This window comes from Micrasema longulum, unplaced genomic scaffold, assembly GCF_059751315.1.
Source record: "Micrasema longulum isolate JH-2025_06_02 unplaced genomic scaffold, ASM5975131v1 h1tg000842l, whole genome shotgun sequence".
NCBI classification, from domain to species: domain Eukaryota; kingdom Metazoa; phylum Arthropoda; class Insecta; order Trichoptera; family Brachycentridae; genus Micrasema; species Micrasema longulum.
In genome coordinates this window covers 280533-300711 of record NW_028278034.1, presented here as the reverse complement: position 1 = coordinate 300711, position 20179 = coordinate 280533, and the positions used below count along the sequence as shown (strand labels likewise).

The following is a 20179-nucleotide window of genomic DNA, read 5'->3' as shown; positions in this document are numbered from 1 at the left end:
TGTCCTTAAAAATGCCCATTGGGCGTATATATAAATACATTTTATCGATAAATTAAAAATCCATGTTTGGGCGAACAAAAAACACAGATGTGCGTGTGAAATAGAACCAGAAAAAAATCATTCCTCCTCGTAGACTACCGGGTGTGGACAAGGGTGCAGAAAATTCGGCATCCGTCATCCGTCAGGTGAAGGTAAGGTGGTCAGTCTTACGCTTCAGGCACTCACCAAACGAGGTCGACGAGCCCGCCCTGCCGCGCGATGACGGCCTTGACGCGGTTGGCGAACTCGATGGCGCCCTCCGCGGGCCGGCGGTGCATGGGCGGCAGGTACCACACGTCGCAGACGATGGCCCAGGAGGTCATCATCATGTACAGGTACTGCAGCATGGAGAAGCGGGACGAGTTCCAGAAGGCGTCGCCAAACTTCGGGTCGTACCTGGAGACGGACGTTATACGATAGACATTAACTTGGGTATATTCATATTTTTTTTTATTTTTATTTTATTCAGTAAACATACAGTCATACAAAATAAGTATTAAAAACAACAAAGAATTGAAGGAATATAGATGTTCAAATATAGGCAGAATGGTGAATGTTACACAGTGTGTAAAGTGGCCACTTAAACCAGCCATTGACAGGTCATAAGCTCTGTAGATGCTTAGACTTCTATATTACCTTCTCTTAAATGTTCTTCATCTCTGTTGTAATATGTTAATATAAACAGCTCCCCAGGGTGTTGAATCCAGTTCTTGTCTAAAAAAATTTGGACAAACTCAAAATATTGTTGATAAATTACCTGGTCCATGAAGAAGTATAGAAATTGAAAAAATAACATTTTCAGGCGTTGCCTAGTCTAGTATGTAGGTGAAATAATTCAATTGGATGAATCTCACCCGCATAAATAAAGGTTTCAGCTCTTTAACTTCACAAGCATCAACAGATGAAAGAATTGAAGGAATATAGATGTTCAAATATAGGCAGAATGGTGAATGTTACACAGTGTGTAAAGTGGCCACTGAAACCAGCCATTGACAGGTCATAAGCCCTGCAGATGCTTAGACTTCTATATTACCTTCTCTTAAATGTTCTTCATCTCTGTTGTAATATGTTAATACAAACATAAGTTGCTCTTAGAAGATACTATTAATTTATATCGCACTCACTTGATGGCGACGGGATATATGACGCCGCCGACTTCGAAGCTGCCCTTCTTGAACTGCATGACCGAGGTGTTGTTGATGCAAGTGCCTTCGGGGAATATCAGGATGGGAGGGTTGTTAGGATCGGACACGTGCTCTTTTAACCTGAAAAATGACTTAAATTCATACGGGAACAGAGATTCGAGGGTGCAACCTCTTAGTGTACAATTTTGCTTCCTCCATTGTAAGCAGTGGTCGAAAAATAAGTACAGTAAAACCTCCTCATTTTTATATTTTCCCGCTTTTCACACCGAAATGTTCAGGACCCATTTTTCTTCACACATTCTCATACAAATATTCCCCACAATTAACGTTTTTCATCACCCCGGTTTTACGCTTAAAAATTTTCGGAATTCGTTGGATGCGTCAAAAAAGCCAAAATTATGCCGTAATAATGATGCCGCGGCGCGCGCGGTGGCGAATGAATAATATAAACAGATAAACAGTTAATAAACGATAAATTATTGTCTGTACCTAAATTCAAAGCAGGTGCAGTGTAATTGATCTTTTTGTTTAAGTGTCTTCTTTTAGGGTTAATCTCAGTTTGCATTTGAACAAAAACCTCACATTGACTTATACAAATCATGATACGCAGTTGACAAACGTTTGGAAATTTAATATCATCGAATGGCTATGGTAAAAACATAATAGAAATATTTAAAGTCATGAAAAAGATGGTTTAAAAAGTTGTCATAAAAGTGGAAATAATTTGCCGCGATCTACGAGGGCGGATTGATAATGAAGCTACCTAGCGCTAGATGGCAGCACAAGCACAAAAAATATTATTTTTTTCCAAATTGCGATCTGTCAAACGGCAGCTGTTAAAATGTAACCCAAATTCATCAAGCTACCTAAGTAGGAAAAAACATTTTTTTTTTTCAAAAACCATTTATTTCTCAACATTGTCTCCTTTTACTTCGACACGCTTAGTAAGACGATATTACAACTTGTTTATACCATCTGAATAATACGATTTCGGGAACCTCTCAAAATACGCGTTAGTTTCGGTATCGCTTCTTCGTTTGAGCTGAATCTTTTTCCTGCGAGCCATTATTTCAAGTTTGGAAACAGGGAAAAGTCACTAGGAGCTGAATCTGGACTATGAAGTGGATGATCAACCAATTCGAAGTGTATTTCACGTAATTTTAGCATCGTATCTAATGCTGCGTGAACCGGTGCGTTGTCTCGGAGAAAGAGCACTTTTTCTCCTTTAAATGTGGTCGTTTTTCCTTGATTGCATCATTCGATTGATCCAATAATGGACGATAATACTTTCCTGCGATTGTGGATCCTTTTCGAGATATTCGATGAGCAATATTCCGAATGCATACCAAAATACAGTGGCCATAACCTTGCCAGCCGATTTCACTGCCTTTGCCTTCTTCGGAGCACTTCCACCGGCTTCCACCCATTGTTTGGATTGATTTTTGGTTTCAGGTGTATAGTGATGCACCCACGTTTCATCGACAGTTATTAATCGACGCCAAAATCAACAGGATTACGCTTTATCATGTCCAAACACCGCTGCGAAGTGGTCTCTCGAACTCGTTTTGTTCGACACTGAGCAAACGCGGCACCCATCTTGCCGATAGCTTTTTCATATGCAAATGTTCACGCAAAATGTTGAACACACGTTCACATGAGATGTTTACCATTTCAACAATCTCACGCAACTTCACTCGGCGATCATTCATAACTATATCGAGGATTTTCTTGATATTTTCTTCAGTAACCACCTCTTTTGGCCTTCCTGTTGATGGTATTGTTGCAGTGCTCGTTCGGCCGCGTTTAAATTCAGCAACCCAATATTTGACCATGTAATCTGACGGAGCAGACTCACCGTAATGTTTATCGAGCTTTTCTTTTGTCACTTTCGCCGTTTTCCCTTTCAAATAATAGTGTTTAATCACTGCACGAAATTCGCTTTTTTCCATTTTTCAAGAAACACAAAAGTTGTTTACTTCAAACGACTACAACAAATAAACTAATCGATGAATTTGGGGGACATTTTAACAGCTGCCGTTTGACAGATCGCAATTCGGAAAAAATAATCTTTTTTGTGTTTGTGCTGCCATCTAGCGCTAGGTATCTTCATTATCAATCCGCCCTCGTAAGTAATAGATTTCTCTGGATCGTGTCTAGTCTGCCTAACTGGGTACAACCAGTTTTAAGGCGGACATTTTTATACAAAAATAAACAACTACATGACTACCCACTAGTTGATTTACTATACAGTTGTACAATAATAATTAATCTTCTTCTTCTTTTTATGGTTCCTCTCCCCGATGGAGGTTGGAAATCATCATTGCGATTCTTACTTTATTGGCAGCTGCTCTGAACAAGGACTGAGTGCTGCAATGGAACCAGTCGCGCAAGTTTTTAAGCCAAGAGATGCGCCTTCTACCTGCACTGCGTCTCCCTTCAATCTTTCATTTATTATTTAAGCATGTTTTTGAGTTCATTTTCCGATTTTTCTCGACCTAAACCCAGTAACCAATTTTTTACAAATTTATTAAATTGAATCCCGCTTCAAATTAGTCCGCGTTCCTTACGTCATTGACATTTAAAATAGTTCTCGTTTATATTTTAAATAGGCTTCTTTGATATATCAAAAGTGCTCACTTCAAAGCGATTATAAACTCCGATAAATCCCAATTCATGCTACAAATGCTCGCTTGAACATGATTTTTATATGACTTTTATATGACCATCGCCAAAACGATATGCTTAACGATCGTCATCATTTATCTACCGAGGTAGCGATTACAAAGCCGGCTCTCGATACGTTCTCTCAGAAAGATACTTAAACAGATGGAAAAAATATAATATCTACAATATTTTTTTACAGTGGTAACTTTCTAACTATAGGACAGAACCTAGCGAGATTATTTTTGCATCTAGCCGCTCGTTTCTCGTAATCTGACAGTTATGTCGGAATACAATTTTACTTCAAAATTGACTTATTTCTATCTCATATTTTTAATAGGCTTTAAGAAAAAAAGCGCCATCTTTAAAACGATTAATTTTTTTAATAAATGATAATTAAAAGAAAAATTGCTCGGTGTAACAAAACTTTTGTCACTTTTAATGCGTAGATAAACGTATCGAGGGGTTCTAGACCCGTCGGTATAAAATGATGTACTTACATCAAAACTTGATGGTGGGGGGTATCGATACTACACCATTGTAGTCGGTCGGGAGACTTTTATCTTCAACTATGACGTTATACTGAAGCTTTATCATTTTAGAGCGTAGATATGTGTACCGTGACGTACGCTTCCCTTTGATTCATATCGATGTACCTACCCAAAATTTGAAGGCGGGGGTCGGTAGTGTATCTTAATCGCTAGAGGGAATTAATTTTTTTTATTTAAGTGACAGTTATATCGGAATTCAATTCGACTTAAAAACTTACTTATTTCTATCTCATATTTTTAATAGGCTTTAAGAAAAAAAGCGCCATCTTTAAAACGATTAATTTTTTTAATAAATGATAATTAAAAGAAAAATTGCTCGGTGGAACAAAATTTTTTACACTTATGCGTAGATAAACGTATCGAGGGGTTCTAGACCCGTCGGTATAAACCGATGTACTTACATAAAAACTTGATGGTGGGGGTATCGTAGTATACCTTTATAGTCGGTCGGGAGACTTTTATCTTCAACTATGACGTCATACTGAAGCTATGTCATTTTAGAGCGTAGATATGTGTACCGTGACGTACGCTTCTCCTTGTTTCATATTGGGGGTCGATAGTATATCTTTGTAATCGCTAGAGGGAATTTGTCTTCAACAATACCGTCAAGGTGAAGGTATGACGTCTTTATCTTCCCATCATAATCGAGGCCCCGGTCGTATGAAACCTTTTACATGCCCGGATATTCAATATGACTATTTTTTAAAATATATAATTTACCTGTTAGTGACAGCGTTCCTGTCTTTGACCTCCGACCTCTCGAACCAAATGTGCGGCGAGGCCCGCGCGAGCGCTCTTTGTAAAAGGCCGAGGAAACCTCCATGCCTCTGTCCAATCTAAACATTGAAAAAACGATAAGCATATAAAAATACGTCGTAACAACGGATGAGCACCCCATTACAATGCTCGCGCGGACTACTAGTTGTGCAGGGTGTAAGATATAACTTAATCACATTACAAATTCGAACGCGTTTTAAAACTACCGAAACGCAAAAAGTTTACACTCCGCGCAACTGATACTGTTGAGCGCCTGGCTAATATTGACGAAAACAATGGCGCATTAAAACAACGCTACGCATTTATTACAAATCAAAGTGAGACTCAAACCCTTGGATGATTATTTAATAAGGTTTAATGCACATTATAAAATTTAATTTGACTGATTTTCTTACTTCACCCTTAGACTGCTAAACAACGATATATCGTTGTTGCTATTCCCTATCATAAAGTTCTAACTAGACTGATGCTGACGTCATAATCCCCAAAAGGGTAAATGAATTCGGGAACTGCTTGTTGCACTTAACCGTCAGTGGTATAAAACATTTTCAAAACATACAAATGACTTATTCGACGGGTTAATATTCAGTTTCGTACCTATTTCAGCCCTACGGAAAATTTAATACAAAAAATGTTTTCTTACGCGTGGTAAAAATTCGAACATTAAATTGTACGGCAAAGTTTCTTGAAAATAAATAAAAAATAACATAAAATATTTTAATAAAAACGAACTACTTTGAACGACGTCACTTGTTCATACGAATCATCCAAGATATTTACTCAAATTTTGTTTAGCATGCATTGATGGAAGTGGTAGGTTTGATAATAAGGGCACTTTGCCCCGCAATCAACAAAAAAACCATCATAATACTGTCGTTTCAATAATAACTATTAAAACAATGCGCCTTGAGATTGCCGTGCGAGATCATTTTTGTCTGTTTTTATTTTCGATCAAGAAAGGGTTTACAACCGCTGTACGAGAATGTGTTGCGGGCGGCACGAGTTGTCTATCTTGCTCACTCCACCGGGCTTGAATTAGATATTTATGAAATGGAAGATTTTTCTTGGAATTGCTATTAATTTTTAAAACAGTAGTGTGTTTGGAAAACAACGTATTCGATAAAATATTTTTTAAATGTATTAATAATAAGATTTCTGATTAGATTCTTGAAAAACTGCGTAGCAGCGTTAGGGGTAACTAAGCAAAAATATTTTATTTTTTTCTTGCGTTATTTACAAAGATATGATTTTTGAAAGTTACATTTATCAAATACGGCGCCAAATGACTGTAATCAGTGTGTCACTTTTCAGTAGTGACGTCATTAAACGGTTGGCGTTCTTACTTTCACTGACCTGACAAGAATCTATGGAATATTGCTTTGATTACTTCATTTAGTTGGTCGTAATTCGCTCATTTCTGTGTTATGGCTGTTTTTACGAAAGTTTCGATTTAGAAAAACCTAGATCGAATATTTTTTTTGATATTTTTTGCATTCCGAGTAATCCAAAAGGCAACTTTTTAGACCCCTTTCAATTCGAAATTCGGAAAAAAAAATGTCGGCCCACCTGGTGCGAGACTACGTCACGATTTACGATTTGATTTTTTGAAGGTTTTTTCTAAAAATAGTTTTTGATTTAATTATTTTTTTAATACTGAAATATGTCCTCTTGTACCGATCATTGTCGTTTCGGATGTAACAGAGTAACAAATACCCTGTTTAATAAAAATAAAAAAAAAATGCTTGTCACAGAGGCAAAATTGGCAGTTCACAACGGAGTCCCGGTCCCATCCCTGATGTATGGGAGCGAAGTATGGACTTGGAAAAACAGGGATGAAAGTAAGCTGAATGCTGTCGAAATGCGATCTCTCAGGCGAATGTGTGGTAAAACTATGTACGATAGATGCACAAATGTTGAGATCCGTACATTATGTAAGGCTGAGACAAGCACTATCGACAAAATCAAGAAAGGAGCTCCGCGCCGGTTCGGACACGCAGAACGAATGGACGGCGAGAGAACGGCTAAGAATATTTACAATGCGAATGTTGATGGATGCAGAAATAGAGGAAGACCGAGAAAGACACGGCATGACCGAATCCAACAAATACTTAAAGATGGACATGTCAAAAGTCGGAATGATCGGCGCGCGTGCATGAGAAGATGTATGAATGTGGAGGAAGCGAGATCTGTATGCAAAGATAGAGTGTTGTGGCGTTCTATCCTCTCTGCCTACCCTCACGGGGAAAGGGCGTGATGGTTTGTTTGTTTGTTTGAATAAAAAAAAGAGAAATACCATTTTTTTACAAATTAAAATTAATAATATTGTTGAGTAAAAAATAATATTTTTAAATTGCCCCGAAAATGGTCATCGCATTGGCCACGCCCCCAATACGTCACGATTCATGTAAAATTTAAACTTTTTTGTGACCGTTTAAATAGAACATCGTCACGTACCTTCATATCACAATGGGGAAATCAGTGCCTTTTATTTATTTTTATATTTCGTATTATCAGCGCTTTGATTTTATTGCATTGAAAGTATTGTACTTCTGAAATGATTCCGCGTGTGACGCGAGAGGTTCTTCTCCGTCAGGTCTCCCGATTGGTTCATTCACGGTGAGCAAGCCGGATATCTTTCACAGCTCTCATATCATTGGCCGGTTCGTACGAACCAGTGACGTCGTTCAAAGTAGTGCTTCATTTATTTATTCATATTTTTTCCATTACAAAGAATAATTAATAATAAAAATAATTTGTGACCATACTGGGGTTACTCGTGCCGAGGACACTTAACAATATGCTTTTTTAAAAATATTTTTACATTTGAGAATAAACACAGAAAACTAACTTAATAAACAGAGATCATTAGCAAAATGTTCAGACAGTTTTAAACACTACGTATTTATTGTTATAATTAATTTATGTACATCAATATTATTTATATTATTTATATTACAAAACGCACAATGAAAAAACAAAAACATAACATAAGCTATACATATCACTACAGAGATGGGTAGAATTTTTGTTTCAAGATTATGGATATTCGAGCGTTTACAGGGCTTATGACCTGTCATAGGTTGGGTTCAAGTGGCCACTTTTATGTAGGTACTACAACATTCCCCATTCCGCTTATTAGCGAATATCCATATCGGTGACATTTTTGGTTTTTGTATATATGTCATGAAACAAGGAAAGCTTTCGCTAGCGCGTTTGGAGCGCCATCTATGTATTTGATAATGAGGTTAAGTATTAACCCATCCCTTCTACCCATCTCTGTAGTGATATAAATAAAATATACCTACTCCCACTTGGGATAAAACCCAGAATTGTGTGTGTATAAATATGTAAATATATATACACATACCAAAAATAATATTGTATAAGCTATACACTTGTGGAGCAGTTGATTCAATATTGGTTTGGGCGAATGAGACAATCCATTTTACTTCTACCCAGCTCCCCTATCCATTTTTTTATAGCCTTTTTGAACATTTTCTCGCTACTAATTGTTTTAATGGACAGTGGAAGAAGGTAATAGATTTTAATTGAATAATACTCAAAATCCCTTTGTCCGAAAGTGGTATTAGTTTGTATTTGTTAAGGTTGTCTTAATATCCCCAAAATTATTTACACTTGCTCTGGAAGATGTCTTCAAAACTCTTGACTGGAACGACAAGGGTATTATCATCAACGGCGAACTCATTAGCAATCTCAGATTCGCAGATGATATAGTCCTATTTGCTCAAGATGAGCAAGAACTCTAAAACATGATAAACGAAGTTGATACAGCATCCCTGAAAATAGGCTTGAAAATGAATGCTTCAAAAACTAAAGTAATGAGTGATGCAAACCAATCATGTAACATCTTAGTAAATGGAGAAATAATTGAAAAGATTGATAGTTATGTATACTTAGGACATGAAATAAAGCTCGGCAAAGATAATCAAGAGGTAGAAATAGAAAGAAGGCGAGGTTTAGCATGGACCGCCTTTGGTAAGCTCTCATATATCTTAAAATCTCCGAAGTATTCACATTACTTAAAGAAGAAACTTTTTGATGCTTGTGTTCTCCCTGTACTGACATATGGCTGTGAAACTTTTGTGTTCACGAAAAAAAAATACACAAATTATCAGTGACACAGAGAGCCATGGAAAGGAGAATGCTGGGTATTTCATTGAGAGACAGAAAAACCAATACATGGATTAGAGCGAGAACAAAGATCGCCGATGTGGTCCATAGGGCTGCCAACCAGAAATGGAGCTGGGCTGGTCATATAGCCAGAATCACAGACTCTAGATGGACCAAAAAAGTCCTGGAATGGCGACCCAGAACGGGTAGAAGTGTCGGCAGGCCTCAGACAAGGTGGTCTGATGACATAAGACGAGTGGTTGGATGCGGTTGGCTCAGGATAGGGAAATATGGAGACTAAAGGGGGAGGCCTATGTTCAACATTGGACAAGAGATGGCTGATGATGATGTAGGTTGTCTTTGTGTTGAGGATATAGCAAATCTATTATTTGTATGTGTTGTATTGTGGGGGTTATGTCTTTCATTTGAGTGAGAGCAGTTTTTGAATCTGTAAGCGAGTATTGTTTTAGCGTATAATTGTTTCGGTGTCATAAGTTGCGATTTGTGGAACATTGAAGGTATTTTGTGAAAGGATAAATTGGATCGCCTGTGCACATCGACTTAATTCGTTAATTTATGTGTACTTGAATGTCTCGCTGAGAGATGGCGGGATCGTTTTCGCTCGGTCGGCAATGTCGCATGATTCGCGGCCGACCAGACAAAGTTGTGATTTGTGGAATATTTCTTCAGTAGATGTCTGCATCGGGACTCTAGGTATTATTTTTGTGCAGCAAATACACTATTTAAAACTGTGTCACTCGCACCACCCCATCCCATTATGTATGAAAACATTTCTCCAAAATATCTATAATGAGATGTCTGTTAAAAGCTTTATTACCACACCGTGTTAGTTTGAAACGATAGCGTAATAAAAAAAAAGCAGTAAAATGTTAATTAAAGCAGAAAAAAAAAGGAAATATTTTACCAAAATAATTGTTCTAGACAAAGTGTTAATTCCGAACAAATTTTTATATTTTCCACACATTTCTACTAGTTGATGGCTCAATCCAGTCCTTGTATGAGAATATTTGGACGCACTAAAACTACTGTCGACGAACCAATATGTCATCAACATACCCTTACCGCAGATAGTGGTGCATGAATGACCAGAATCTGATACGAACATCGAATGTTAAGGATCTGGGCGTTAGATTTGTAAGCACTCTGACATTTCACAAACACATAGAGACAATCAGTGGTAATGCATTGAAGATGTTAGGATTTGTTCTGCGTACTGCCAGGGTTTTTGAAAATACCCGCGTACCGAGAGCTCTTTACAAGTCCTTGATGCGAAGTAGACTCGAGAGTGGCTCGATGATTCGGGGGCCACATGAACTGAAGTACTCTCTTATGATAGAGAAAATCCAAAAGAAGTTTCTGAGATATCTCAACATGAGAGAGTGCGGGTATTATCCTCGGCTCTACCCGACCGAGTTTCTCCAGGGTATGCTCGGCTACAACAGTTTAGAGACTAGAAGGAATGTGTATTTGGCTACACATTTTTATCCATTGTTGCGCGGTATGATCGATAATTCTGAAATTATGGTGAGCATTGGTTTATATGTTCCTGATAATTGAGTAAATGCGGAGAAGCTCCTAAAGAGGCCACAGCTGAAACTCCCACCCGATCTTCGCATATATTACAAACTAAGCAAGTTTTTCATTGAAGTAAATTTAATTATTTTTTTATTTTTTTAAAGTAATCTTAAAAATTTCCATCCTTTTGAAGTAAATATAGATCTTGTACATTACAAGCAAGGTATAAAAAAATGCAACCTACATATAAAAAAAAAAAAAAAGGTTTCCGATCTTTTACTTCGCTAAAAATCGACAGATGGAAGAATTGATGAAATTTGAATGTTCAAACATAGACAAAATGGTGAATGTTCCAGTGTGTTTTAACACCATTTATGGTCACTTAAACCAGCCAATGACAGGTCATGAGCCCTTTAAATGCCTAGACCTCCATCTTCCTTTCTCTAAAATGTACTCCGTCTCTGTTGATAATTGTATTGTCTACAAACATTTAAACAAACTAAAAATATAGTAACATTAAATAGTGTTAGGTGAAAAGCAGAAACATAATATTTACAAAGTCTAGTTGGCTAACAGCAGAATACTTTCACTACAGTTGTTAGGTAGCGGCATGCACACACACGAACAAAAGACAGACCAGCGAATAGCAGTTGTCGCACATCAGCACAAGCACGTCGATCGGCGACGTGTGGTTGGCCACGCAGATGCCGCGCGGCGGCGGCGCGCCCTTGTACGTGATGACCGCCGACAGCGAGCGGCTGAGCAGCGAGAAGCACGCCGCGCTCAGGCGGCGGTTCAGCCGGCGGCGGGCGGCGCCCTGCGGCAGGCAGCCCACCATGGCGGTGCACGTCGTGAGCAGCACCACCTGCTCCCAACACTCCAGCGGTGAAAAAATGGCCTTGGAATGATGGCGCCCAACGTGGGGCCAAAACATCCTGTTCATAGAATGACCTCGAACTTGTTCACAGTTTAAAACATGGCTTAAATAATCTGAAGCGTAGACATCATCCAATATAAGCGTATACCAATACGGACCACCTGCACCCAACACTCCGACGGTGAAAAAATGTCCTTGAAATAATGGCGCCCAACGTGGGGCCTAAACGCCTTGTTCAAAGAATGACCTTGAACTTTTTTACAATTTAAAACATGGCTTAAATATTCTGAAATAAAATGAAATTTAAGGCGAAGCGTAGTCATTATCCAATATAGACGCATACCAATACGGACCACATATAATTATTTATACTTGTATGTAAACCAAACCGAGACAGTTACAAATTAGAGTGCGCAATGCCCTGATACTTTTTAAATACATACGTTGAGTCCCATAGAATTAGGAATAGTCCAGAAACCGCATACGAGCATCAAACAGAAGGCGACTAAACTACTCATAAATGAGTAGTTTTACGTTTTGACCCATTAGTTTCTTTATAGACGTCGCTCAGTACGCAACTCGTGATTTGAATTCAACTATGCCGCGTTGTGTCCTTTAAAAGTGTAGAAATACTGCTAGGATCTTAAAGAAACGGGATACGATCACATTTCATGTGTAATTAGCAAATACATTACTTAAAAATTGAATTATTTTTCCATCTGTCAGATTGTTGAAGAAACCAAATCGAAATTTCGTTAGTGTTGCCAGGGTAGTAAAATTTTTACCCTACTTTGCTCATCAAATGAGAGAACTAATGGAAATTAGACCTCAGATTAAACAACGCTGTGGTGGAAATTTGACCGACATTATCTTCAAAACATCAAATTTAACATGATATAAAAATATCCGTTTTATGTAAAATAAAATTTCGTTTTATATTTTAAGTTCATTAATTCAATTACTCTTATTAAATGACCCTCTACTTATCTACTGTGTTGTGTCAACAATATTTCCACGTGCAGAATAAAATTTTAGATAAATTAACAGATTTTTTTTCCTTACATTTGTGCTAAAATTATATATTTTCCCATCGTGCAACATTACGCGGCGATATCACGAATGCGCGCGGCGAAAGTGGGGCATAGTGGGAAGATTTTCGAACACGGTCCGATGTATTCAAATATGATTCTACGCTCCTTCTGGACTATGCTTAATTCTACGGTGAAGTCCATTCAAATATTTAATACCCTCTGCTTACTCCTAAAGCGTCAGGTGAGTAGTTCAAATAGCTTATTGTGCAGAGTTATGACGATGTTTTTTAACTTTGACACAGAAAATATTGTATGCTGATCGTATCAAGGCATTGCGTTCTCCGGTTACAATGTTTGATGTAGTGAAATGTTGGTGCAACCATGAACACATATGTATGGAGTCGATGTGGCGATATTCTGTTATCATTCACCAAAGTCCGGAGTCCTCCCGGCTTTAGTCACAAACACAGTTTTAAACGTGAACTTTTAACCGATTCGTAATGGAGATCCAATCAAACGTCCATCTACACATCAATTATTTTACTATGCTAGGCAAGCCCTTATCAAGTTACCTCTCAAAGCCGTGAATGAATTTTTAAAGCAGGAACTGCTGACGCTACATCCATTTAAAGTAACAAATCCAATAGCCTGATCCATCGAGATAGTCAGTGCCAAGTTTGAGCAAGTTGTGACTTGTCAGTTACAAGCAGATTCGAGTATTTGAGTAAAATGAGAGATATGTAAACAGCCGAATGATTGGATCGGAGTGTGACGGGTCGAAGGACCAACCAGGCTGAAGCAAGTCTCGGTGGAGAGCACGACCACGTCGATGGGCGAGGTGTGGTTCGCGACGCAGAAGCCGCCCCTCTTCGGCTTGTACTCCAGCATGTGGAAGGTCGGCACGCAGGACAGGCTGCGGGCGAGGATGCGGAAGGCGATCCGGTACGAGGCGTTGCTGACGAAGCGCTTGAAGCGCCCCTGCGGGAGCGCGCCGCAGACGCCCAGGGCCGTCACCATCCAAAACACCTAAGTACACGCGCAGCCAACAGCTTCGTTATTTTTTGAATTATTTTATTCTTCATTCATCTTGGCGCCCAATGAGGAGCCATACACAAACATCATCATCATATTTCCCTTTCCGCACCTAATGGCGCATGGGGCACTGCATTAATACACCAATCGCATCGTATTTTGATCTTTTTTCTGTTACATGAAGGTAAGATGATCAGTCTTACGCTTCAGGACCAGTCCAGGGACTATGAAGTATTCTAGTGTGAAAGCATCCTTTTAAATAAATATTTCATATCAACCATGTCGGGAATCGAACCCGGTACCTCTCGCAGGGTAGGCAAACGCGCTGACCATTACACCACGAGGCCGACATACACTCAATCGCCCTCTCATTTTCAGACAACTGGAACACCAATTGAAGCGTATCTTCATTTTTGTTACATGAATGTAAGATGATCCGTCTTACGCTTCCAGGGACCATGAAATATTCCAGAGTTAAACGCCTTTTTTGATAAATGTTTCATGTCAACCATGACGGGATTCGAACCCGAAACCTCTTGCATGGTAGGCAAACGGCAGCGGACTAGTTAGTTATTTACAGCTCGTAACAATTTGGAAGTTCACTAAACTCTTATCCGCGTTCAACATTTGCTCACAGTTAGTAGATAGAGATGTAATACGTACCCCTATGAAGCAGATGAGTATCCTCAGAGGAAGTAGGAAAAAATATCTGACGAAAAATCCCATCACCCATATGACGGTCAGGCGCCAGGACACGAACTCGTAACGTCTGCAAAATTACAATTCCATCTAATACAACGATTAACACTTTTTACAGATTTTTTTTAAAATTATGAAGACAGAAGATTTTGACGGTAAAAAGGAGAATGAGGAAGTTCAGCGCTACGGGAACGTGGATATAAAAAATGTTACCAGTTTCGTTAGGACACTCACTACACCATCATGCAAATGTGAGGTCCGTAGTCCATAATCGATGACACACACACATGTTAAATTAGTTCACTTGAAATAGACTAATGACCGATGATGCAATGTCATAATTTTCTATCGAATCCAATACATTCGTATGATGCAACTGTTATAGTATTGCACGTTAAACCGGAAGCATTGTTTTGTACATTCTCATCGTCCATGAAGAAATTAACTACAAAGGAACGTCGTCTATAAAGAGACCACGGGACGCAACGCTAGTCAGTCAGCTCAATCAGTCAGTCAGCCCAACAAGTTCGATTCGCTCAGCTCCAGCGTGTAGTTCAAGTGCAGTCTCTTCAACTCATCATCGCCGCTACGCTCGCGCTACACAGCCAAGTGCTGTATCTTATTCGCCATGTAATAAAAACGCATTAAACAGCAACCTCGTGTCTTCTCTGTCAATCTCCAACTGGGGTAGGAACTCCAACCAACACTCGACTACCTAAATCCTACACAAATATTGATTAGACAACTTAGAAATCTTAGTAATTAAAAAAGCGATTCATAATAAGACGTTTGTTAAATCAATGGATTTATATGGCACATTTTTCTTACAAATTGTATTTGTTTTGGACGCGTTGAAGTACGAAGCCCAGTTTGGAACCGCGGTATCAATTAGCTAAGTGCTGGACCCTCAATTAAAACAAAAGTTCTGATTTCGGTATTTATTCACATCGCCGATGCGTATCTTACCTATTGGTTCTGGTGAGGAGGTTCCAGCTTCTCAACTCCTCGGCCTCGAACACGGAGGTGACCTGGTCCTCGATTATGGACTCCACGCCGGCCTTCACGTAGTAGAAACACGAAGACAGGTCAAAGTCCAGATTGGGTGGTCCGTTCTCCTGAAACATACCGTGAATTAAAAGCCTGTTGGATCGGAATCAACATTTGGAATAAAATTTATAAATAAAACGTCGATATTATATTAAAACTATGCGGCAGACACAAGAAGCGCTATTTCATATTAAACTCTTAGACTGCTAAACAACGATATATCGTTGTTGCTAATCCCTATCATAAAGTTCTAACTAGACTGATGCTGACGTCATAATTCCCAAAAGGGTAAATGAATTCGGGAACTGCTTGTTGCACTTAACCGTCAGTGGTATAAAACATTTTCAAAACATACAAATGACTTATTCGACGAGTTATTATTCAGTTTCGTACCTATTTCAGCCCTACGGATAATTTAATACAAAAAATGTTTTCTTACGCGCGGTAAAAATTAGAACATTAAATTGTACGGCAAAGTTTCTTGAAAATTAATAAAAAATAATATACAATATTTTAATAAAAACGAACTACTTTGAACGACGTCACTTCTTCATATGAGTCATCCAAGATATATTTTACTCAAATTTTGCTAAGCATGCATTGATGGAAGTGGTAGGTTTGATAATAAGGGCACTTTGCCCCGCAATCAACAAAACAACAACAACAACAACAAACCATCACGCCGTTTCCCCGTAGGGGTAGGCAGATAGGATAGAACGCCATAACACTCTATCTTGGCATACAGACCTCGCTTCCTCTACATTCATACATCTTCTTATGCACGCACGCCGATTATTCCTACTTTTGACATGTCCATCTTCAAGTATTTGATGGACTTGATCGTGCCATGTCTTTCTCGGTCTTCCTCGTTTTCTGCATCCATCAACATTTGCATCGTAGATCCTTTTTGTCGTTCTTTCGCTGTCCATTCGCTCTACACGTCCAAACCGACGCAGCACCCCTTTCTTAATTCTGTCAATAATGCATGTCTCAGCCTTACACACTTCACGGATCTCGACATTTGTGCACCTATCATACATCGTTTTACCACACATTCGCCTGAGGGATCGTAATACTGTCGTAATAACTATTAAAACAATGCGCCTTGAGATTGCTGTGCGAGATCATTTTTGTTTGTTTTTATTTTCGATTAAGAACAACCGCTGTACGAGAATGTGTTGCGGGCGGCACGAGTTGTCTATCTTGCTCACTCCACCGGGCTTGAATTAGATATTTATGAAATGGAAGATTTTTCTTGGAATTGCTATTAATTTTTAACAGTAGTGTGTTTGGAAAACAACGTATTCGATAAAATATTTTTAAAATGTATTAATAATAAGATTTCTGATTAGATTCTTGAAAAACTGCGTAGCAGCGTAAGGGTTTTTCAACAATTTTTCAAATTCTCGCGATTACGAACGTCGACTACGGAAGGCGGCCTTCCTTAGGACCGCCATCATGTTAGAATATTTAAGACAATTAGAGACCTCGGTATGTGTTAGAAATGTGCTGGCCACTCAATAGACTAGTATTTGTTACCCACTGACCTTTTCCATATCGAGGCATACACTAGAATATGATTTCAACTTCGATAGTATTCATCATCATTCCTTTTCCGAACCTAATGGTGCATAGGACACTGCATTGGAACACCAACTTTAGTTCCACATTACAACATTATTTCCATATAAACGCTTATCGTACGAAAATAAAATAACATAGTTTGAAAGTATTTTGAACGCTGTAATATGCAATTTGCCTTGGCATCCAAACTTAAGAAGCTCATAGCTCGGCAACCAAACGTCCTAGGACAAAAATGCATAGAATTAGCACAATCCCCACAAAATCACGATTTTAATAAGGAAACAAGAGTAAAAAATTTACATTCAAATAATTTATTATATAAATAAAACACGAGTGATACTTTAATCCACAAATTTGGAATATCCAGTGACCGGTTTCATCGCTTTCGCGACATCTTCGAGACTGGTATCTTTATTAAAAAGTTAAATGTATTTATACGGAACAGAGGTGAGGATACATAATTCAAAGTTATATGTAAGTAAATTAAATAAAGTTATTTTTATCTTAAGGATCATTATCAACAAATTTTCTATGGGTTAACTAATGAATTGATATAATGCTATTTTAATGAGTTTAAGTATTTTATTTTATTTTTGGTGTCTCATCCTTCGTGAGTGTGGTTTTGTAAATAATGATTTCTGAAAAACAAAGGGTAAAAAGTCATTGGTAAAATTATATTACAATGGGTAAATACCTCAGTTCTGTATAAATACATTTAACTCTTTAATAAAGATACCAGTCTCGAAGATGTCGCGAAAGCGATGAAACCGGTCACTGGATATTCCAAATTTGTGGATTAAAGTATCACTCGTGCTTTATTTATATAATAAATTACAATGAACTTCCATCAAGAATTTTCACTTACAAACATAAATGTTTTAATCAAATTTTTTTTTAAAAAAAGGGAATATGTAAGTTTGGGGATTTACAGGGCTTATGACCTGTCATTGGCTGGTTGGTTTAGTTTAGTGGCCGCTTTACACACTGTGTAACATTCACCAGTCTGCCCATGTTTAAACATCCACATTTGCTCAACTCTTCCATCTGTCGACTCTTGTGAAGTAAAGGAGCTGAAACCTTGATCACGCGAGTGAGATTCATCCGGCTGAACCAAATCACCCACTAGGCAACGCCTGAAAACAATTTTCCAATTTTTAACTAACTAACTAACTAACCATCACGCCATTTCCCCGGAGGGGTAGGCAGAGAGGATAGAACGCCACAGCACTCTGTCCTGGCACACTTCCTTCGCTTCCTTCACATTCATACATCTTCTCATGCACGCACGTCGATTATTCCGACTTTTCACATGACCACTTTCAAGAATTTGTTGTACTTGATCATGCCATGTCTTTCTCGGCCTTCCTCGACTTCTACAACCGGACACATTCGCGTCATAAATCTTTTTAGCCGTTCTTTCATCATTCATTCGCTCCACATGACCGAACCATCGCAAAAGACCTTTCTTAATTTTGTCGATAATGCTCAACTCAGCCTTGCATTCTGCTCTAATTTCGACATTAGGGCACCTATCATACATTGTTTTTCCGCACATTCGCCTGAGGGATCGCATTTCAACAGCATTCAGTCTACTTTCGTCCCTTTTTTTCCAACTCCATGCTTCGCTTCCATACATTAGGGTTGGTACCAGAACTCCATTATGAACTTTATTTATTTTTATACTTTTTCTTTTACCGGGTAGTAATTCAACAATGTTTGAGTGTGTCCAAATGCTTGCAGACTGGCTGGATTTCCACCCTGGCGAGTTATTCATATTTAAATTTATTGCAGCAGAGAGGGAAAACATACATATAGTTGAGGAAATGTGGATGTTTAAGCATGGGCAGAATGATGAATGTTACAGTGTGTAATGTGGTCACTTAAACCAGCCAATGACAACAATAAGCCCTGTAAATGCCTAGACTTCCATATTCTCTTCTCAATAATGTTTTCCCTCTCTGTTGCAATAAATTTAAATATGAATAACTCCCTAGGGTGGAAATCCAGCCAGTCTGCAAGCATTTGGACACACTCAAACATTGTTGAATTACTACCTGGTAAAAGAAAAAGTATTAAACTTGGAAAATTGTTTTCAGACGTTGCCTAGTGGGTGATTTGGTTCAACCGATGCTGGTGTAGTGAGTGTCCTGACGAAGAGACAAGAGAAAAAATTCTTTCGAATGACGTATTATCTTTACAATTCTAATCGACTTTTGGCGCTCATTTGTAAATCTGGAAAAAACGGACACAACACCCAATATTATGATAAATAACCACAAAATTGGTACTTCGATACTTGCAAGTTTGAAAGTAGACAAGTTTGGCTCACCTCGAGCGGCGAGACAGCGTCCCCGTCGGCCAGCGGAGCCCTGAGAGGGGGGCCATCGCAGCCCTGCGAGCGCTCCTGGGTGCCGTCAGGCGCCAGGAGGTTCTCTCGGTGGATCACTTGGCCCCCTGTCAAAAGAAATATTATGGAATAGGAGAACAGAAAAAAATGACACAAAGAAAACCGCACTACGTACCTATCCGAGAACTGGTTACATAACAGTAGCTCAATCACAAATAACTATCGACGTGCTAATTAGCGACGTGATAACAATTTCTCATCATGGTTGTTACTGTATTCGCGATCACAATGCAACATCCGTGAACACCTAATATTAAATGTCAAGATATTTACGTTTCGCGACGTATAATCCTGCTGCGCAAACACATATTTGAATTTCACCGGTGTAAATATGGAAAATATTCCAAAACTGATATTTTATTTATTTATTTATTATTTATCATTTAAGAGAAGGTAATATGGAAGTATAGGCATCTGCAGGGCTTATGACCTGTCAATGACTGGTTTAAGTGGCCACTTTACACACTGTGCAACATTCACCATTTTGCCTATGTTACATCCCATATTTCTTCAATTCTTCCATTTGTTGATTTTAGTGAAGTTAACTAAAGATTAATTAACAATATTTTGAGTTTGTCCAAATTTTTTCAGACAATGACTGGATTCAACTCCCTGGGGAGCTGTTTATATTAACATATTACAACTTGTCTACAAAAATTTGG

The 20179-nt window shown here is 38.5% G+C and overlaps 1 protein-coding gene across 3 annotated transcripts in view; it reads right to left on the bottom strand.

Moving 5' to 3' along the window:
- The window catches only part of Gpat4 (Glycerol-3-phosphate acyltransferase 4), a 48718-nt gene that overhangs the window by 5753 nt on the left and 22786 nt on the right, over positions 1 to 20179 (bottom strand). The window contains exons 3-10 of one of the 3 annotated variants that reach the window (XM_088231031.1): positions 19440 to 19564; positions 15446 to 15594; positions 14444 to 14549; positions 13538 to 13774; positions 11478 to 11705; positions 5117 to 5232; positions 1164 to 1304; positions 226 to 435 (exon numbers count right to left, since the gene is read on the bottom strand). In XM_088231031.1, the coding sequence (XP_088087157.1) occupies positions 226 to 435; positions 1164 to 1304; positions 5117 to 5232; positions 11478 to 11705; positions 13538 to 13774; positions 14444 to 14549; positions 15446 to 15594; positions 19440 to 19564 (1312 nt within the window). The remainder of the gene's footprint in view (positions 1 to 225; positions 436 to 1163; positions 1305 to 5116; positions 5233 to 11477; positions 11706 to 13537; positions 13775 to 14443; positions 14550 to 15445; positions 15595 to 19439; positions 19565 to 20179) is intronic. The other 2 variants (XM_088231029.1, XM_088231030.1) reach the window with 2 other exon arrangements.